Here is a 23,082-nt window from a genome sequence, read left to right as displayed (position 1 = left end):
TATGCAAGTCGTAAGGAGTACCATTCGATACCACAATCAGATGTACTGCAATGTTGGTACAAGAGAGCAAGCATGAGACAGAAACCACATTTTGTGTTGAATCTGTGAAATCCCACACTGTTCCTGAGATTTAAGTAGCAAATGCAATGTGACTGTGAATGTCATCATCTAAGAAAAGTAATTTAAACTGTAAGCTGACCTGACAGATATCAAGTCCTGAAAACAAATCCACTGTGCAATTGATAATTCAATACGGCTGCGATTTCCTCAGTTTTCAAAAGGACAGCCGTGTTTAGGACCCTCCAATGCAGATCTAATGAAAGCCATTTAGGTTTCAATGATCTGAAATGGAGCATTCTACAGCATAGTATGGAATAGCATAACGGTCTTCCAGGAACATTATAGGGAAACGGTGTGAATAATATGTTTATTAAACCACTACCAACATGCTATAGTCTTTGCCTTTATTAGCGTCCTGATCTGTGCAGCTAGTGGGTGTGCTAACAGTAAGAATACCATGACTACTACCCAATGCAGCACCCGCCCAGATGACTGGTGATACACTGCAGCTTAAGGAGTTTATTTTCTCCCTCCTTATGCAAATCAGCAGTGTGTCAATGGGGCATCTAGAATGGCATTTACGAGCCCAATAGCATGCTGGTGGTGATGTAATTATCACGTGTTTGATGATCGGTTTACTTTAAATAGTACTATACCCGTTTCAGAGCAGGATAATACTACTTTCTTGCAATGCTGCCAAACCGTGTGTGACGGAACAGTTTCTTATATTAATCAGCCAGACGTCTAGATTTGTTAAGCCAAGAGAAATACACTATTGTGTTTGTGTTGACTTGTGAATGTATGTGTGTTTCTTTGCTGGGTCAGATTTGAAACAGAACATTGAAAGAGACTTTACAAGGAGAATCAAAGATCAGACTCTTTTCAGACCATCAGCTTGGTAGCATGACTTTATCAAAAGAGACACAGATTTAGATTCTACATGATTCCAGCCTAAGGGTATATGGCCCTGACTGGAAAGATACGGATCTGCTCTATTGTTCATCAGAGAGCACATGGATACATTTGGGGAGACGAGGCTGGGACGATGAAGTCACCTGGCCCCATGGATATGTTGTTTGATGTTGCCAGGTGGGACCCTCCAGTCGCTTGGAACCCATGGAGACAATCGGAGAAGTCAGATTGGGACCAGCTGGTCATCTAGCCCCATGGAAACTCACGGAGAGGCCAGGGTGGGACCCTCAGGTCTCCTGGGCTTGTACCTCGATGGACTGTCAGCTTACTAAGCTTGCTGCTACCTTCTCTCTGTGGGGGACCACCAAAAACAGGGGGCCACTGGTTGAGGTAGTTGACCCTGGAAGTCCCAAAGTCGCAGGCGGGCCAGCGGAAGGGTGAGGCTGTGTAATGTTGTACCATCTTGGGCATTTGCTTGGACTGTTCTATGTGTTTATTGTCCGTTTGGTGGATCAATAAAATATTACCACACTGTTTTACCATCACCCTGTGTTGTCTGAGTAGTGTTCTGCCCACGGAAGACCCCAGGTGTTCACACCGTGTAAACCAAAATGTTAAATGACAAGGCTAATGGTTATATCACTAACCAAATTTTATACTTCTAACCATTTAGTATATGGGATTTTCCTTGTTAATGATACATTGAAATTTGAAGGCATATGTAATAATTATAGCACTAATTACAATCTATTCTTTTAACCATTAAAGGTGCATTTACACTGAAAAAATATCATTGATAAGTGTTCCAAGAAATGCATGTTTGACAAAATCTTGCAACAGGTTGCAGATCACCAAATGAGCAAGCAAAAGGTGCAATTGTCAGGTGAAATCACGTTTGTGCAGAATAAAAGGTCATTGGTCATGGCAGTGCATTGTGTAATATCACTCGCTTTGTGTTATGAATGTAACACACATTCACTTACGGGTAGCGGAAAAAGGAGATGCAGCACCCACACTCAAGTGGTCCCTATACAGACTAGAAGACCCTAACCGCATAACACAAAAACACCACCTTGGACTTGGCTCCCTAAAAGGCCTTTGAGGGGTTTTCTCGTACCTCCTGAGGAACCAGAGGGAAGGCCACAACACATTGCCAACAAGAGGAGAGGAAATTGTGTTGTTGTTGTCTTGTATTTCTCACCCTTATTTCTTTTTTTTTCTACTCTGGGGCTCCCCTTTTTCCTCTCTCCTTTTCTGGTCTTCTCTCTGTCCTCCCATTCTTCTACCTATGTTTCTTAAGTTGCTTGCAGTGTATGGCAACAACGTCTACCTACATGCATTTACAACCCTCAAATGAGTGTTCTCCAATAAATAAATACTCTGGAATCCCATTGCTTCCATAGTAAACAGACATCTATATATAGACAGGCTTCTTCTGCTCATTGATTCCCCGAGCAGTGGATCAAATCATATCACTTCTTGGACTCCCCACACACAAACCATATGTCACGAGGACTCCCAAACACGATGCTACTTCCGGCGTGCTGACCAAAAGGGACTGTGCTCACCAGAACTCTTATAAAAGGCTCCCTTACCCCATGATGCAGCACTTTTTTTACAGGCATCTGAGTTCGCCTTATCATAGAGAGTTCCATTTGTACTTTCTTTCTACATTCAATATGGCAATCCAGTGATTGTCCTGCTGATTAGTAATTGTCATGTATATATTGTATTGTCTTACAGTGCCTCCTATGACAGCATCCCCATATACCGTTACCATTACAGCTGGTATTTCTTACTCCTTAGGGTATGAGCACAGGCACTACATCTCTAAATACACCCCCTCCATAATGAGCCAAAACCAGGGGACATTACTGCAATATTTCATCACTAACATTGTGGCCCTCCACATTACTACCAGTTCATGGGACAACATCTATAGACCTTTGTGCAAATTGATCTCTGATTTCTTTATTTACAGATAAACAGCCTCACTATAGTCAGTCTATTAGGAAGAATCATCATATCCTACCGTAGACATATCAGCGATCTGTACTCTCAGCAAAATGGAGTCTTGCAACCTTATGTATGCAGCATCCCAATTTTGCCATGCACAGTCACTTTGTATCCAAAGAAGATTCTTGTTGCTTGATTATATTTATCAATCTTTTTATTCATCAGTTTGTTTCTCCATCGCTCTTGGAGTATACTTTTCACTGACTTTTATTTTGTTGCAGTTTGTTGTTTTCAGCCCATGCATTGTTTGATTTTTAAGGAGTTATGAGTAATTGTAGTCACTCACATAAATTTCAATTTGTGTTTTTCTTAGTCTGATGAAGGTTTAATGTAGACCGAAAAGTTATTTTTGTGGATTGCAAAATTACAAGATTTTCTTCTTCAACACCATAAGCCGCATCAGATCTTTTTCTCCTGATTAACATGGGGTGGTACCCTTCCTGTACATCCATAGATACGGAGTGATGTGTATTGAACACACCACTTTACATACTTATTCTATCCACAACTTGAGTTAGAGTTAGGAATAGGGTTAGGGATAGTGCTAGCATTAGGGATAGGGTTAGGGCTAGGGCAGTAAAGTAGCTACATAAAAGAAACACAAAAAAGTAATAAAAAAAATAAAAAGTAATAACTAACAATGCATTCTTATTTTTTAAATCTGATATCTAACAGTCTATGGATTAGGGAGCACATGATACTTGCTTTGCCTCGGGAGCTGGTAATTCAAACCATGCCACTGCGTAGAGGTTTGGAAATCTTTTGGCTCCAATAAAGATACTAGATAAAAATTAGTTTGTAGAGTTGATGGGACTAATTATTTAAAATGATCTAATAAATAGTTAACATCTTTAGGATCCGCTTACATCGATGCCCTTAACACAGCAATATGACCAGTTCTAAAAATGGTTGGTTTGAAATATTTATATCACATCTTTATTACAAATCTTTATTTTAAATCCATTGTTTTATCTTCCAAACATCCTACACAAATCTTTTTTGTGTTTGTTACAGTTTCTTTTTCCTGTTTAAAACCTCAATCCACTCAACAGTCTCAGGGGATTTCCGAATCACTTTGGATTAAAATCCTTTTCACTCCTAACTGCTTGACTAATACTTTGCATTTAATAATTCTACTTGTGATAGATTTTACTTGACAAAATCCTATTGGAACCCATGTTGGCATATAGCTGGACATGAGCATGCAAACCAGTTGTTATTCCATTATATTGAGGAGGGGTAATTAATTACTAATTAAGGTTTTATTTCCGTAAATACATATGTAACTTTACAGCCTTTTCACTTTGCCAGGGATCATTAAATAAAATTTAAATTGGTATACATTAGAATATTTAGCAGCATACATATTCCGAAATATATCAAACTGAACAGGTTTATGCTTAGTGATAGTTAATTAATCCAGGGATTTAATCTGACTGCCAGATTGGAGTCGGGAAGTGAATTTTTCCTCAATGATGTAAATTGGCCTATACCGCATGGGTTTTTTTTGCCTTCCCCTGGATCAACGCTGCGGAATAGCTGCAGTGCACAAGAAATAGGCTGAACTGGATGGACGCTTGTCTTTTTTTGGCCTTATAAACTATGTAACTATGTAAGGTCACCAAGAATAAGCTACTCTGTATGCAGACAGCAAGTTATATAAGGCTTCATTTACAAAAGCAGATAATCGTTAAACGATAATTGATGCGATTGTAACTCATGACGAGCAAACTATGTCAGACAAGTGTTCATACAGGACAATAATCGTGAATTAAACGTTTGAATAGAGATTGTTACATTGTAACACTGAATATCGTGCACTAAGTTCACACAGATAATCTGAAGTGTAAGTGATTTCAATGTTCAAATCCCATAAGTAACACTATAATGCTAATTATCTGAATACATGATAGCATAAAGTATTGAACATACATTTCTGTTGATACTTTAAAAGAATATTTACTTGTATTAACAAAGCAAAATATTTTTTGCTAATTACAAATATGTTACGAATATGTACTCATTCCAATGCTCCAAATGCTAAGGAGGTATTGCCTTGGAACACGGTCAACCCTATTTATGAATTTCCATTTCTCTTTTTTGTCAGTCAAATCGTTGAACGAGCATACAATATCCATTTACATTACACAATTTTTGCAACGTGAACAATAATTTTTTTGCTCCCCTAAATGATTTCATGCATTATGAATAAGTTTTTTGGATACATAGTTCAGTCAATTATCGTGAACAATGGGTAGATACCATTAAAAGCTGACAGATCGGCCAGTGTAAATGGGCCTTAAGTTTAGGAGCCCAGTATTTAGAGTCATTTAAATGAGTGACAGACTATCCTTATGAAAATGCATATAATGAAACTGCAAATAATTGAGTAGGTCCCACAGAACTCCTAAGTCCTGAATGTGCATAGATTTACATGAAGAAAAAACAAGTTATACTGAGTCTTTCTCATAAATTTATACATCTGTTCAGCATCCTCAGCTCAAAGCAAGCATATTTAGCTTTATATAAACCTAAACGGTCATATATTAGCTGGAAGCGCAAAATACAGCAAACCTACAAAGAATACTTCCATACAAAAACTCATTGAAATAGTTAATCTTTATTTGTATACAAAGAAATTATAAAAACAAGTAAAAAAGATATACTGCAGAATGAAAACAGCTGGTATACAAAACCTATGTGTGTCACATGCATAGAATAAATTCAGATTAAGTACCATATAAATATGTTCACTTATATGCAGAGAGACATATATGCACACACATGCCCCCTTAATATATACAGGTAAATATAAATAAACCAATATAAATACGACATCAGTAGAAAAAAAGCATGTATATTGATGGAGATTATAACTCCGCAATGCAAGAGAAGATCACTTGAACGTTTTGCCTAGGTATTTAAATTTGGTAAACAAAACTGCAAGTGCAAGTATAAGGCTATGTGCCCACAATGCAGAAATGAAGCAGAAAATTTCTGCAGCATTTCTGCATCTCCCTGGCAGAAAAAACGCATGCAGATTGTACATGCGTTTTTCCTGCAGAATACATGCGGATTCACATGCGTATCCACATGCGTTAACGCATGTGTTTCCGCATGCGAGCTGACAAGCACTTTCCAGGCGATAGCATCACTTGGAAAGTGCTTGACAACTAGGTCACACTGTATAAATCCATGCAAACAGCATGGATTTATACAGTGTGACCGTAAAAATAAAAAAATAAAGCTATACTCACCCCCGATGCCGCAGCGTGTGCTGTCGCGCTCGTCCTGGCTTCTTCCTGGTTGCCGGCATCTCGCAAGACAGCCTGCGGTCACATGACCGTGACGTCATCTCAGGTCCTGGAAGATAAGCGCTGCAGGGGCCGCCGGACAGGTGAATATAAACTTTATTTTTTATTTTATTCTTTTTTTTACAGGTACAATGGTACCCAGGTCTGGATGAGAGTCTTCTCTCCTCCAGAACTGGGTACCATCCGCACACTGAACCGCATATTATTCGCGTGTACAAATGTACAGACAAGGATTCTATGCGTCTCAATGCAAGTCAATGGCGACGCTTCCGCAAAATTAATGAACATGCTGCGGATTTATGAGCGCTGCAGAAACGCTGTGGAAAAATCCGCAGCATGTGCATTGACATTGCGGAATGCCATTGGGGACCATGGGGTGCGGATTACTATGCGTTTTTGATGCGTTTCCGCTGCGGAAATTCCGCAGCGGAAACGCATGAAAAACGCATCGTGTGCACGCAGCCTAAATAGGTTCTAAGGCAACCGCAAGTGCTTCTTAGTAAAGCAGATAAATATATATGCACACATGTGAGGAGGTCCACACTATAGTTACCAGACATAGTCCTCTAACGCACGTTTCGCGTGTCTTGCTTCCTCTGATGTCGTATTTATATTGGTTTATTTATATTTACCTGTATATATTAAGTGGGCATGTGTGTGCATATATGTCTCTCTGCATATAAGTGAACATATTTATATGGTACTTAATCTGAATTTCTTCTATGCATGTGACACACATAGGTTTTGTATACCAGCTGTTTTCATTCTGCAGTATATCTTTTTTACTTGTTTTTACAATTTCTTTGTATACAAATAAAGATTAACTATTTAAATGAGTTTTTGTATGGAAGTATTTAGCTTTATAGTAGGAGCTACAGTGGAGACTGAGCTTATAAGTCACTGACTTGATTTATGATCACCTCACAGAGCTGGTGACAGTTCAGAAACACACACTCCTGTGATAAAACAGGCAAGGAAATGTGTTTCCGAGTCCCTGCTGTTTCGTTTGCATACACACTTATCATAAGTGACTTAAACGTTCTCCTGTGGCCAGAAACTATGAAATATATCGACCATGAACTGGAGCAGCTCTGCATGGTTGGACACAGTCATAACAGGGACATATTTCTAAGATTATCTCAGCACATGAACATTTTTTAACACATTCAATTGTGGAATTTATTATTCTAAGTTCTATTAATTAAAATATACTTTGTTTGTGTGACAACTCCTTTAAGTCTCACAGTTGCTCTACACTCAGGCTACAAATAGAGCACATCTACACACAACAGTCTGCACACCGGGGAAAACGAAACACTGCCAATACTTACCGACTGTAAACAACACACACCATACTCATCGCACTGTAGCAGTAAACAAGGTAACATACAAGTAACAGCTTATACTCTGAATGACGCTTAGGTTCTATTGGGCAGGATATTGGTTGGTATATAAATCTATTTATGTAGTATCTATTACATGGGTGCATCTACATCAGAGAAGGTAAAACTTTTTTGCAAATCCTTTACACCAATAGAGAAATCCTTTATGGCCAATTGACCATTAAAGGTTTTCCTACCTGAGCTGGCATCAATAACTGTTGATCCTCCCCTTCGATCAGCAGTAGGTCGCGGAGATCCTGGCATGCTTACAGGCTCAGAGCGAACAGGCTGGATTCTGTAACAAGAAGACTATTTTGTGAGAAGATCTTAACAACATGTACTTTTAAGTTTTGAATGGAGAAATTTATGAAACAAATGCAAAGTAAAAACAGCTGCCCATAGTAACAGAGCAGTTTGAAGTCAGATATTCTGTAGTTAAAATGAATGTTGCAACTTTATTAGCTGCTTTAGGTAATGCCTCCAATATTTGCTCGCATTAGTATTCATACATTGTCTTTGTTTTTGAAGACAAAAAATACCAAAGTAATATACATCATATTTTTACTATTGGATAACATTTTACATAACACCATGTCACTTTATAAATATATTTGTCTATCTATAAGAGGACCAATCTCTTGCTAAAAAAAATTGTTACTTTGCAAGAATCCCTGAACGCCTCTGATTTTGCTGCTTTTTTCCATTTTCTGTTGCGTAATTCCATAACAGAGATATTCACATTTATTCCTTTTGGTGCGCAGCTTGTGAAATTTCTGCTTGAAGACCAACTGGGCATTCCTTCAAAGTCTCTGGGGCCGAAAGCTGTCATTTCACCCTCTCAGATACTGCCAATCACAGCTTGGCAGCATCCAGGACTGTTAGATCAGCTGCCGAGCTGTGATAGGCAAAGTCTGTAGAACATGAGGGGTGAAAACACACGCCCCTAATTAACAAATTGAAGAAAAATGCCCAGTTGGACTACAAGCAAAGATTTCACATACTGCACTGGAAAAACAACAAATGATTTTTACAAGATATCTAACTCAATTTTTTGAGCGAGTGACAGTGACTCTTTAACTGATCCCAAGTTACAACTCATGACTTGCATTTATGATTTTGTAGGCTTCAGATCTAAGTTCTTGCAGCATCCCTTGCTGACTCAGTGACTGCACAGACTGTGATTTCATGATTTATATTCTATAAAGTTCTGTCTTTAGACCATCACTATACAGTAAGCTGATCAATGAAAAACTATTCAACTGAACTATGTTTACCTGCTTGGTTTGGGGTGACATTTGTCCATTATAGAAAAAAGCCAATGAAATCTAGACCATAAACCGATCTATTTGCTAACTGATGCAAACAGAAGCAGAGGGACCCAATTAATTATTATATTGTCTCGTTTGTGTTTGGTTTCAATTTTTAGTATGGAAAAAATGCAGGACCTTTTCTCTTGTTCTAAAACTGACACCAAATGGAAACCAGGCGGAACCTATAATAATCAAATAGGAACATCGGCTTCCATATACACTGTATACATATATGTATATATGTATATTTATTTTACTCACTTATATAGCCCCATTATTTTCTACAGCGCCGGCTCAGAAATGATCATCACTGGGGTTCACAATCTAAATTCCCTATTAGTATGTCTTTGGAGTGTGTGAGGAAACCGGAGCACCCGGAGGAAACCCACGCAAACACGGGGAGAACATACAAACTACTTGTAGATGTTTTCTTGGTGGTATTTGAACCCAGGACCCCATTTGCATCATTTAGCAAACTTTTCCAATCCTACAATGGAACAGACAAATGGAGCTCTAAAACGGATATGTGAACTTAGCCTAAGGTGCTGTATGCGTATCTTTGGACAAGCTGGTCAGCTGCTTCGATTACCATCCAGCAAAATTGTGAAAATAGTTCAGGTTATCATTACATTCATTAGCTCAGACTGCTAGAAATTATTTACTATAATTAAAATTGCCTCAAATCAGTAAAACTAAATTATACAGTACAGTAGCTCCACAATGAGGCAGAAAATACCCAGAGGTACTAAGGGATATACAATACTGTAATACTTGTGATCGCAAGGTCATTCATCTAATTCACCTCCCCACACCCTCCTTCTTTTTCTCAGGAACAAGCTGATCAGAACTGGTTAAACATCTAGTTCAGCCACACTTATTTATTTTACTGACTTACTTATCAGTCAAATCAAAACCTATAAGTTCTGTTGAAACAACAAGTTTAGGAAGTGAAAAGAGGTGGAAAAAAGTTCACATGCACACACACTAAATGAATAGGGTAAAGTAAAATAAATGAAATATAACATGGCTCTGAGTAGCATATGTGTCAGCTTAGTTATACACTAATGCGAATTGGGGCTAAGGATTTTATTCAATTCATGCAAACAGTAAGAGGTTTTTCTTTAGCTAACTGAGACCAGAGCTCGACTCCTTCATATTTGCCTATTGAATTCGGTTCAGGAGACCAGCAGCAATTGCTCTTCAGGGGCTCACGTGAGGTTATTGTGTCAAGTGAGCCCTGCGCCCCATCAGCGCTGGCATCACTGTCTCCCCCTTAGGACATATAAGTAATTGAAACGAAGTGAGTGGCCAGGCGCAGCTCTCAATTCTTCTTGATTCTTTATTCATTTTAAGGCGGGTACAGTGCGCTAATTGGGCACAGGCCTCGTGTGATATAACAATGCCATGTGAGCCCCGGGAACACGAGTGCCGACACAGATGGAATGGCGCAGGCATTGCAGGGGAGTTTAGGTGTTTTTATTTTAATGGGGGCAAACTTTCAGATTGAGAAGGGGTTGTCATAGTAGTGGACAACCTATTTAATATTATATTAACATGATATTCATTTATAATATACAAAAAAAAATAAAAAAATAACAGAAATTGAAAAATAATAAACAACAATTTAGCAACAGTAAAAATATAACAAATGTGAGTAGCTTATTTTGTCTTCCCAGAAAAGCTACCTAAGGCTGTTCAGATCGAGATCATCTGTGTCAAATTCCAGCAATGGCTGTGGGGTATCGCTGGGACCATGGGAGTGGAGGACTGACGAGCTAGAAGAGATCACAGTTGTTTGACCAGAGGGATGTATAGTTTTAAACTGAAACTGAGGTCCCATCCACAATCGTCTGTGAGGTCCGGTATGTGTGACTATTTCCACCTGGAACATGAAAAGAAAGGACAGTGAGCTCTGTTTCCACATAGATGACACAGCTTTTCGTTCAAGAAAGAACAATAAACAAATTAAATAATATATCATATCTCCAAGTTTCTGATATCAAATTATTGTGACATGAATAGAGAACATAAGTCAACGCAATGACATTTTTTTCTATTCCAATTAATGTTTAAATTAGATTTAATTAAAATTCATGGCTAGATTTTCAGCATAGTGTATAAATATTCAAACATTTGCACATAAAACATTTCAATAATCCTGACTATTGTTCTCCCAAAATTTAGTTTTTAGTTGTACCATCGTTTATATGGCAAAAAATAATGAGTACAGGGGTAACATCTTGTATACATTTAAGACATTAACTGCTGCTTTTACTGAGCATTAGCAGTGAGTAGCATTAAAGGTTGTTCGTCAGAAGCTTCATGGCTTCTAAAGTGGTAACAACTGTGAGTAGGGGACTTGAACACTCTGGGCAGGCGCCCCAATTCTGAACAGTAAACCCTGCCAAAGTCCCCTGTGGCTTTGACTGACGTCTCTCCTCTTCAGTTATGTTGGATACTTCAGCATTTAAAAGGGGTAATCCTGCACCTAAAATGTATTTTTTAACTATCTATCTTTACAACCTAAGCACTTTTGTAATTTCCTTTATTACACAATGCCTTACACTTCTCCCTATCTATCTAATCTCTAAATATGTTTTTTTCTGTACTTCCTGTGATGATTCGTTTGAGAGGAGCCTCAAATGTGACGTCACGAGGCTGGGGCTGCAATCACTCCCCGCAGCATCCATTGCCCCTCTTGGAACAGGACGTCACAGAAGGCAGCGTTGCAGTTACTCACTAGTTTCTTGCATTGGCGCCCCCTCTGAAGAAGTCCTGGATCCTGGGTGATGGACGCTGTGGCACATGTGAGTGCAACGCCTTGTCTCAGCTTCTATCTTCACCACCACTTTAGCGTCTAACTGAAAGATGATGTCAGCAGAGGGCAGACATAGAATAAGTGAGTGACACCAGCACCGCCCCACTGCTTCTAGCACGGATCTCACACAAATCATCATCAGGGGGCGGTGCCGGTGTCCTTTACTGCTTCTAGCTCCACCCTCTGACTATGACTTGTTTGAGGGCAGTGCTAGAAGCTGTGGGTTTGCGCTGGTGTCACTCACTGCTTATATCTCCACCCCCTGCTGACATCTTAGTTTGAAGCTGTGGCAAAGATAGAAACAGAGAGCTGGCGCTGCACTCACTTGTCCCACAGAGTCCATCACCCAGGATCCAGTTAGTGAGTAACTGCAGCACTGGCCCCTGTGATTTCCTGTTTCGGGAGGGGGTGATGGACGCTGCAGGGAGTGAGTGAGACTCCTCTCAAACGAAAAGTCACAGGAGGTACAGTAAAAAAAAAGCATGTTTAGTGATTAGGTAGATAGAAAGAAGTGTAGGGTATTGTGTAAAAAAGTGGTTAGGGGGTAAAGATAGATAGTTAGAAAAAAATGTTTTAGGTGCCTGATCATCCCTTTAAGACTTGAGCATGCTCTGTCCCCGTCCCAACTAAGCACATACAAATGCATGGCATATTTATGGGGTATGCTTAACAGGTACAAGTCCCACTTGGAAGATTTTTACTTATGAATCAACACAAGATTCTGGTGATATTGGAGATGCAGAATTGCCACTCTATCCATTGTAGCTTCCAAGGATATGCCATGAATTTAATGGCAATAGACCATTAAAAAAAAGGTCAGATAATTTTTTTTTCAGCTCTACATTCTTGAATATAATTTTAGATATAATACAAATTTGTCCAAGTGTTGGGCAAAATGCTACATGTTTATTGGCAGATTTCAATCTAGTAAACATGGAATATTAGTACACTCCAAAAATCATTATTGTAATATAAACTTACAGACGAATGAACAGTCTAAACAACATTTCTAACTTTTAAATATCTTCATTATATAACTGAAGGGGATGAGAAAAGGAAAACTCTGCAAGACTATTTCACAGCCCTTGGGATTCCTCTACATTTGTTTTTCATTCAGTCTTCCATTTTTCCCTTATACTGACACAGCTGAGCAAATATTTTTAAATTTGTAAGGGAATTAAACATTTTTTATTAATCTGTAAAAATTCATAAATGTAACACTGAATGTTAATAAACGTTACTTTAGAAAGTAAACAGGATTGTGGTTTAACACAAGTCAAGTTTTACACAATATTTCACGGCAAACACATGTTCTGTAAAAGAAAATTCTGCAGATATAAAACAGCAATGAAAATGTAGCCTGGGGAACATTCTTTGCATTTATGAAAATGAATATAGTCTTTTTTTTCCCAGTGGAAGGTTATAACAGAAGTCTAATACTTGCCAACAATAGTAGATCACAGTGAGTAAAGGTGCACCTGTGAAGTACGATTGAACATTTCCACCTCTTTCTAAAAAAGAATAATGGCTATATTTTTTAACTTAAAGCATACCATGACTCAGAATAAGTTGTATGTGTGCACAGGATGAATAATAATAATTCTGGCCATTATATCACTTGATTGCTCAATTTTTCACCAATTTTCCCCTCTGCAAGCTCTATTTCTAATTTTTGCAGTTGTCTCTGAGCTAGTGAATACAGCTTAGCTCCTATGAAGTCTTCCATACACTGTACATACAGATAAAAGAATTCCTGGTCTCCTGTCTCTATGAAGTACATGCTCAAATGGATGGCAAGATAGGATCAAAGCATTAATTCAATCAAGGTACACTTGCACACAGTTTGTGAATGATTTCAGCAGGGAGGTTGTTCCAAACATGTTGGAGAACTAACCACAGATCTTCTGTGGATGTAAGACTGCACAAATTTTTCTGTCTCTTCGTGTAATCCCAGACAAACTAAATGATGATATGGCTCCCACAAAACCCTGACCTCAACATCTTGCATTACATAAAGAGACAGAAGGATTTGTGAAAGCCTACATCCATTGAATATCTGGGGTTAGATCTCCAAGATGTTTGGAACAACTTCCCTGCAAAGTTCTTTCAAAAGCTGTGTGCAAGTGTACCTAGAAGAATTGATCTTCTGATACTGTTTTGAAGACAAGAAGTTTAGATTTCTCTTTTGTTGATTTACTTAACATTTTATTAATTGTTAAAAAATAAACTATTAACATTACTAGCTTTAAAGCATTCTTTATTTGCAGCTTAAAACTTTTGCGCAGTACTGTATTTTTGTCACATTCCCAAAATTGTCTACAACTTAATTCCTAACCTTATTCTGGCATCAAAAAGTAAAAAAAAATTGCTGCAGGGGCATTTGAGTATAAATTTTCCAACATCTTTGCTTCTTTGCACGTGCCCTGACATTTTTTAAAGTAGGTTGGCGTTTATGAATAGAAGCATAGCCAACCACTCAAAGCTGGCATAGGTTTAATTTGCTGATACATGGACTGCACATCAATTTGGTGCACCTTACTCCAGCAGGTTTTTCGTATAAGGCTTGTCTATATAATTCCAGTCTCGTTGGTTCCATCCAATATGTACAATAGTCTTCTATGACTTATCTAAGGGCGATAGCATATGTTGCGGCTGGCTGCATGTGTCCAAAAAATTCAGCCCACTTCGAAGCCCAATGGTTGCACAATTTGGTTTCACGATCTTGCAGCCGTTGAGCATCACGGTGGGCAGAGTTACAGGCGCCTGCTGCCAGATGCAGGGTGTGCTGTCACCCTAAATGCATTTGCTATTAGCTAATTGACCTGATTAATTCAGAAATAAAAGGCACAGTCTTAGAAACATTTGTAAGAGACAGTCAGGCAGAAGAAACAGTGTATCTGAGAACATCACGTGAGACCGTGAAAATCAGCTAGTCTTATACTGTGATAGTTTCCTTGCGTTTCAGACTTATAGCAATATATTGTTCTTTTTTTTCAGCATATGATGCACATTCTAGCTTATAAGGTTATTGCACAAGAAATATGCCTGTGGAAACACTTGTTTATGAATTACAGCCCAACTTCTAAGAGTTGTCCAGTCAAGAATGTTGGATATGTTTCTAGATTTATGAGCCTTGAAGGTTGCGAGCCTACAAGAGCCTCTCTGCTGCTACCTCTCGTTTCTCACCAACGCTTGGGTTGCCCTGAGAGATTTCCGTTTCTTCCCTAGCCTGTGCCCCGTGAAGCAGTGCAAATTAGGCCACCGATAAAGCATCCTGTATATTTTAAGCTCAGAACCATCAGTGTCACAGAGCCGAGAGGTAAACAGATGCCTTTGCAGTTTAATCGAGGCTATGGCCAGATGTTCCTATTCACTCTCCTGTTGTGTGCAGGACAAACATATTGTATCTACTTCACACTGACAACACACATTACCCACTGTTCTAATTGAAAAGTTGAAGTGAAGGGCAGGCTTTCTCGATAAATTCTGTGACAACATTTGATGCTGAAAAGAAAGCTAAAAACAAGAAAATTGGAAAGAACAGAACAGTGCTGGCAAGAGGAAAACTTTTCAGTTTACCACTAAAGTTGCAGCGATTTTCACCAGTTTTGGCACTTTCAGCGAGTTTATCCGCACATGTTCTGCGGCCCCTGTTATCTATCTGGCTGTCAAGCATGTAATGTATATAATGTCTGGGCATGAGTTGTGACATCAATTCCCATTGCAGGCGCCCAGAGAATGAGAGATTATATCTAGCAGTTACATTACTAATAAGTCTTTACTAATATAGCTATACTTTGCTACTTTATGTAAGGGAAAAGGACACACAATACTTTAATTCTGCTATTGTGCATATACTATATTGATATTGTAGCTCAAAACTTCTATTTTACTAATATATTTTTTTGTGTTTTGGTAACATTTTTAGCGATTTCCAGTTTAAAAAATAAAATGGTGATTTTCCTTCTTAAAGGGGATCTGTCACAAGGTTTTTGCTTCCCCATCTGAGAGCAGGATAGTGTAGAGGTGGATACACTGATTCCAGCGATGTATCACTTACTGGGCTGCATGTTATATTTTTTATAAAATCACTGTTTTATCTGCTGGTGATCTACCAGTGCTCTGACTATAACCATACCCCCACACCCACAGCACTGACTGACAGCTTTATGCTCTCTGTGTACACTGTACATTGGCAGACAGCTGCTAATCAGTGGTGGGAGTGTGGTTGGACTACCTGGCAGCAGGCCAAGTAGTACGCTAGTGATAGTTATAATTAATCTCCGGTTGGTAAAACAATGATTTTAGCGAAACTGCATGAAGACAGATAAACAGAAGAGAGCTCCTTGTGTGGATCAGCAATGATAAAATTTGGTAGGTGAATAGCGTTTCACCCACCTAGTCTGGTTGTGCAAGGCAGGCACAACACTCTGTATAGCCTCCAAGTGGCTGCTGCTGTGACTGCTTGTTTCTGAATTCGAAAGTGCCAGAACTGAAGACCAATTGATTTGCAGAAAAAAAACTAGCGGATCTAGGGAGTGCTGATAAGGATGTACTAGTATCTGGAGGCGATACAGTAAAAAAAACGTTATTAAAAAATCTTCTACGCGTTACGGAGTTGGTCCAATTCCTTCATCAGGCATGCCTGATGAAGGAATCCGTAATGTGTAGCAGATGTTTTAATAAAGATTTTTTTACCATATCTCCTCCGGATGTCCTACACCCTTGGCAGTACTCCCTAGATCCGATAGTTTTTTTTTCAACAAATCAAAATATTGAAACTACAACACACAGCCCAGTAAGTGAAACATCACTAGAATCAGGGTTTCTGCCCCTAAATTATGCTACTCCCATATTATATAGCAAAAACCTGCTTACATATTCCCTTTACTGTAAGTGGCAAATTAAGTTTAATTATCTGTATCACAAAAACAACCAAGGGTTTATGAATTATAAAGGTAAGCCAAGTGGCTATTGTAGAAGACATGCAAAAGGGGGCCGAGTCCTTCTATCACCTTAACTATATTGTTAGATTTCAAAGAAAGTGCATTGTTTGCGTCATATGCTCCCCAAACAACTTGTACAGGTGTCGGCCAATCGATGGTTCAGTCGCTATATTGCCCGGCTCTCATGCACAAGAGCGCTCACTTTTAGATTTGCTGCCACTCCTCTGGTGGCTGCTTATCTCAGATAGAACGAAGAATTGGCACTCCGAAATCAGACATGCCGGTTCTTTAACTGCCCTGACAATCATCTGTCTGGGACCCCCATGCACATTAGACTCTTGGCTGAACCTGTCGATATCGGAAGGCTCAGCTGACATTAATTTAATATGTATGGGGACTTTAGAAGTGGAAAAACAATCTGGCGTTTGTGGTGAGTGGAAAGTTCAGGAACAATAAGGGGATCCCAATTTTACTTTTTGCTATGATGTGCATGCTCACAGCAGGGTAGGAAAAATGTAGTAACCTTCCCCTACATAATCAGTTGTATGCTGGGGTCCACATTGTGCATCTCTTCTACTAGTTTCTTATAGCCAATGTCAAAAATTGTGTTCTCTGCCAAATTTCAAAATGGTAACGCAGTTTGAGAAATTTCACCTAAAATCAAAGATGCTATTTTTTTTGTTTTTTACTTTTTTTTGCACCTTTTTACAGTAAAATGTTACATGATCCTTTAAAATGTTGCACATTAGACTTTTACAGCACAATAAAAAAAATAGTCATATTTTGTATACCCCTGGGGCACTAAAGTACAAATTAAGTAATGTGTAAGTACAAATGAAATAGTGATTAAAACTCAAAAATAAAAGTCTAGCCTTGGGTCATACCACTTTATTTCTCTCATTCAGATCAGAGTTTGATCAGTGTCAGCACAGTCCGATCCAATTTTCTTGGATGTGGAGAAGATGGAACAAAAAATTCTCCATTGCGTCAGTGTGTGAAAATCGCACCAAACTTGGATGTCATCTGAGTGCATACCGATGCTTTCCATGGGCTCGCTGACTTGCATGGCCGAGTGCGATCCGAATATTGGATGAAAAATCCAGCATGCTGATAATTTTTCCTCAGATAGAAAAAAATGGACAGGTGCACGGTCCAATAGAATAACATTGGTCTGAGTGCAATCCGATGTTTTGTCAGATCGTGCACGGTCGTTTGCACAAGCCCTTTTTAACTATTTTTACTCCAGAAAAAAGGTGCAGAAACAATGATGAATCAGGGCCAAAGTTTTTTGCTTCGCAATAAAAAGTAGTAAAGTGGCTTAAATGCCCATATGTTGCTACTAATTTATTCATGTATGTATCTACAGGTTGGATTTACTGAACACTATCACTTTCCTACAGCAAGCATCTTCTCACCTAAAGGCAGCAGCAGCCTGTACACAGCATATCCAAAGGGGTTTCTTAATACATCACTGGGGTACACCACGTTTTATTATTCTGACTGATAATGTGTTCTTATCATAAAAGTGAAAGAAGACTAGAATTGAAAAAAATAAAAATTTCCTAAAGAACAAAGCAGCCCTTCAACCAATACTATGTTTAGATGGGGAAATGTAGGACAGAGATTAAATATCTCTATGATCTGACTGTAGATGATTGGACATGCCTCAGGATGTTTTTTGAGAACTACTGCGTTTATTAAAAATTATAATATCTTTCTGGATATACCACTTTGCCTGTAATAAAGTGACATGTTTTGATAAACTTTTGCGGCTTGAGCGCTTAAAATCCTCTTGTGAAGAAGGACATTAGGTCAGTCTAGTTTCTACGTTTTTTTGTTTTGTTTTTCCCTTGTCTGAGAACACAATTATATCCTACATATCTGCACTTTTCCTACAGAGATGTAGGATTCCCAGGCTTTTGTTTAGGAAGTCCTTGAAGAATATAGAATTAAATGTTCTTTGGTAAAGATTGCACTTCCTCTCATATGCCTACAGCAATCTTGTATATCCCACATAGGCGTCCCATCAAGGCAACAATGTTGAGGAGTAGTTCTTCACATACATAAAGGGAATTTGCGCCATTAAATCCTAGCACTGCCAGCTTCACTGTACTCAGGTGTTTTCTTTAGCAAAGCTCTTACTTATTGTTTTACACAACAAAGAACATCTTCTGCTCCAAGGAGCAGACGTGCAGAATCTCCCTTATGCTCTGGAACATCTTGTCATATTAATCAATGCAAGAAAGGACATTTTAAAAGACTGGCCTACGAATAGATGCAATAAAAGTTAACAATTCATGTTACAATGTGTGATCACAGAGGAATGCATTGGCTATAGTGTGACTACAAAGAGTGGCTATGTATTTTAGATGGTAGAGGAAAAAGAAGAGAATTTATAAAAATTGTTTATAAAAAAATGAACATACTATGTAAGAAATAGTGTCTAATATACAGTACTTACGGTATATACTTATATAGACTGACCGGCAGCACAATACAACCGCCGATTGGTAAACTTTTACCGATCAGCAGTCGTTTGAATGCCTGTTTACACAAGCAGACCAAAGTAAACGAGCTCAGTGAGCGTAGGCGGCCATTGTTCTCATCAGGCTTAACAGATCATTTCACCTGATTAACCAGTGTTTTGCTCCTTCATCGCATGATCGTTAGCCTCTTTACACAGCAAGGAATTGTAAAACTAGCGTTTTTACCAAAACACGATTATTTTGCAGTGTAAATGCCCCTTAAGTTTTAATCATGACAAGCTTGCTGCTGTGACATAAGTAATAAATACAAATGGAAAAATATGAATGAAAAAAAGCTATATTCAGCTCATTGTCTGTTAGCATTAGTAGAAAAAGGAAAAACCTTGGAATTCCAAACAGCAAAGCCCCTGAAAACCACTCTTTGGTCAGGTGTGGTGCAGGGTGTGTGGAGAAGACTGGCTTCCAGGTAATAATGGATGAAGAGGTCCGAAAGGACTGGGTTGCAGCACCAAAGGGAAAAAAATAATGTTAAAACATAACTTTTACTGTGAATTTAAAAGACATGTTGTGAAAAGGGATTAAAAAGAATTAGGATTCATAAGCTTACGCGTTTCAAGTTAGCTTATTCATAGCTGTCAAAAGGAGATATCAAGTGACACCTTAAATACTATAAGCAAAGCGTCTGATCAATAAAGAATGTTTAGCTAATGAAAAATTAGCATAAAGAAAAAGGTACATTTTATGACAATGTTCATGATATTATGTTTAATAAAAATACATTAAATGAGTGTTGTAATTAAGTCTTTTAAAATCCAAAATGCTTCACACACCCAAAGTATGCCGAGCCAATTGCCACCTCTGCTGGGCCTGCGCACTTTTTCAATACCCACATCTTTCATATTAGTGACATCTCCCCCATGTGTCTCTAAGAAGTGTTTGCATGCACCCGATAAAAGGTGGTTTTTAGCTTGTAAGTTAGTGTCAGGAGAAATTTTCAGGAGGGAGTCTGCAAACTGTTCTGCTATGCGGATCTTCCCACAAGATAGTCCTTCAAATTAAAGATCCGCATAGTGGAACATCTTGCAGGCTTTTATCTTTTTTTGACAGCTATAAATAAGGGTTATTAACCCAAAAAACATATGCTCATGGATCCTAGTATTTTAATCCTTTTTCACATCATGTCTTTTAAATAAACAGTACTTTACTCTAGAATAATTTCTCCACCTTGTCTTAGAAGACGTTGACATCTCTGGTGAAGCTATTCCAGGAGCCAAATCCAATGTTGGATCTATGAGGATCTTTTATTTTTCACTTCACTCCCAAACTTACAGGGATTGTCCACTACTGGACAGCCCTTGTGTAATCAATTCAGCATCTCAATTAAAATACAAACATACTATACTCACCTCCCGCAGCAGAGCCATTCCAGTGTTCTCTACACCGCTGTTCCCTGAGATTAACGTGACTCGTGTCATGTGCCGTCTGTAGCCAATGAGTGTCTGTTGTTTGGCAGCAACTCATCAATATACCATCAGGGTGGACATCCGCTCTAACATAAGAGTAAAAGCTGCAGCTGACAAGCACCTTCTCATTGGCTGCAGCCTGCATGTGACGCAACAAGTCACGTAACTCTCTGGGAACAGGTGCGCCAACATGGCTGGAGCAGCGCCGCTGCAGAAGGTGAGTATAGATTGTTATAGTTGACTTGGGGGCCTCGTTTGATTAAGAAGGCATTGTCCAGTAGTGTATAACTCCGTTAAGGCTCAAATTCAAGACCTACTCGGGACTGTCTAATCAGCATAATGGCCATTAATGCTCAAGTAGTTGGGTACCAATATTCCTGACAACCCTCAAGACGCTTACCAACTAAACTCCCTGCAACTGCTTTGTTAGGATGTGTCCTGCCTCAGGTATTCTTTCTCTGTCATTAAATATTTAAAAAAGACCACCAGGAATACATTTGCATACCCTAAAATGTACCCCAAATCAACAAACATACAGCAGGACCAAAATTATGATTTAAAAATTGCATTTAAATAGTAGACTAATACATTTATTTGAAGAACATCACATTTACTTCTTGGTATATGCTTACAAAAAAAGTAACACCGTTTACCTGTGAAAGCCATTCTTCATCATCCTGACCACTGTGGTCTGAGGCCAAACTGTCATAAGAGCCATGTCGTGTGAGGGGACCAGGACTTCCAGGTGGCACCACTACAAAAGAAATTTCATTATTTCAAAAATATTAATAAATAAGCATTGTCACATCTCCAAGCGGACTTGTGCCTACAACATCTGCGTCTGTCACCAGGCGCCGTCATTTTCATTGTATGGGCTGCACTGGTCATAGAGGAGACATAATAACCAGAAGCTCTAGGCAGTGCTTGCTCTGTAAGGCCAGAGATACTAGTGTAGCTTCTACTTGTACTGCTAATTGTGGCTGTCATAACTGGCATTATGCGTGTGTGCGACCCAGCAAGAGTAGTCAGCTCTCTCATGTGCCAATTGGACAACATCACGCCCTACTTAAATTCCCAGTATATTGCTTGGAGTTGCCAGTTATAGTTTATACTTGCTATGGTTCACTTCTGTTATTCAGCTCATGTTCAGCCTGTTTGATTCCCATTTCTGTTCTTGTCCGTAAACGCTCGATACAGACATGTCTTCTCACCACCCTCTGCCAGTTTGCTCCATCACACAGAAGCAACTCAATGGACCCAACCCAAGAGCCCATGTGTAAATCCCTGGGATCTGCCAGATCGAGTGGCTAGCACAAAGACTGTCCATGAAAGCCATATTAAGAGCTGAAAGCCTTCCACTGACAGAGCTTCCTGACAAGCATAATGTTATCAGTGTCTAGAAAAATCAGCCTAGTGTAAAGCTAACAATAAAAGCATTGGAGGTGGGCATAAAGCTGCAGCTCCCCTCTCTCAGCTCAGCTCAGCAAGCATGTAGGCAGTGGTAATGGAAGACAAGTCTGGCTAAGAGTGCTGTTCACAGAGGAAATTTCAGAATAAGAGGAGCACACCAAAAGAACGAGAATGGAAAAAGATGTGCATTTCTAAAGGCACACAAAAGTATGGAAAAAGACTCCAAAAACAGGAGTTCTCTTTTAAGCCTGGTGTAAAGAAACATCAAGGAGTTTTGGTCAACCAGACACAGTCAAAAATAATCTTATATGACGGCTAATATGATTATTGGCTGTCTATGTAGTACATGAAATGTTGATGTAACAGTAGCGGTCATTAGTTAAAGCTTGTACAGCCTTCTATACAAAGCCACTGATTGGTTGTTATAGTAGAGCATAACGGTTTTCCAGGGAAAACCTATATTTTGCTTAGTCCACAAAGTGACCTAAAAGACCAAAGCACTGTAATTAACCAAATTAATACTACAGCCAACCACAAAATCATGTTTAAAGCTACAATGAAGGATGTTGCATTCAGATTTTGCCACATTGGTTTTTGTCTGCTTCTGCAAAATTTCAACAATAGTTTTAGGCTATTAAGATTTCCTGCCTCTGGTGCAATCCCAATACTAATTATATCAAGAATAAATGTGACATTTAATGAATAGGTGTCAAAAATTGAGTATGAAATATATAGTCATACAAATTTACTGTGTTTGTTATAATATTAAAAATATATATATTTTTAAGTACTCAGTAATGGTATTCAAAGAGGGGTATTGTCCTAAATTTAATGAACTTTCCCTAGGATATGTCATCAATACCAGAGTGGTGTGGGGTTGACAACTGGCTCCACCATCAATCAGTCATTATTACCCCTTACAGTGGACAGACACAAACAGTATATGGAGAGAAACACCACCACTC

The 23,082-nt window shown here is 38.8% G+C and overlaps 1 protein-coding gene across 7 annotated transcripts in view; it reads right to left on the bottom strand.

Annotated features, from left to right (window-relative positions):
• The window catches only part of BCAS3 (BCAS3 microtubule associated cell migration factor), a 1,370,469-nt gene that overhangs the window by 613,573 nt on the left and 733,814 nt on the right, over nucleotides 1-23,082 (bottom strand). For all 7 annotated transcript variants that reach the window (XM_073665482.1, XM_073665487.1, XM_073665488.1 and 4 more), the window contains 3 exons: nucleotides 21,361-21,461; nucleotides 10,680-10,876; nucleotides 7,882-7,979 (listed from right to left, as the gene is read on the bottom strand). In XM_073665482.1, coding sequence (XP_073521583.1) covers nucleotides 7,882-7,979; nucleotides 10,680-10,876; nucleotides 21,361-21,461 — 396 coding nt within the window. The remainder of the gene's footprint in view (nucleotides 1-7,881; nucleotides 7,980-10,679; nucleotides 10,877-21,360; nucleotides 21,462-23,082) is intronic.

The sequence above is a fragment of the Phyllobates terribilis genome, unplaced genomic scaffold (genome assembly GCF_046119375.1).
Source record: "Phyllobates terribilis strain yellow unplaced genomic scaffold, ASM4611937v1 Scaffold_2__4_contigs__length_985480577, whole genome shotgun sequence".
NCBI lineage: Eukaryota > Metazoa > Chordata > Amphibia > Anura > Dendrobatidae > Phyllobates > Phyllobates terribilis.
Note: the sequence above shows the minus strand (reverse complement) of the source record. Positions and strands in the feature narration are given on the sequence as shown.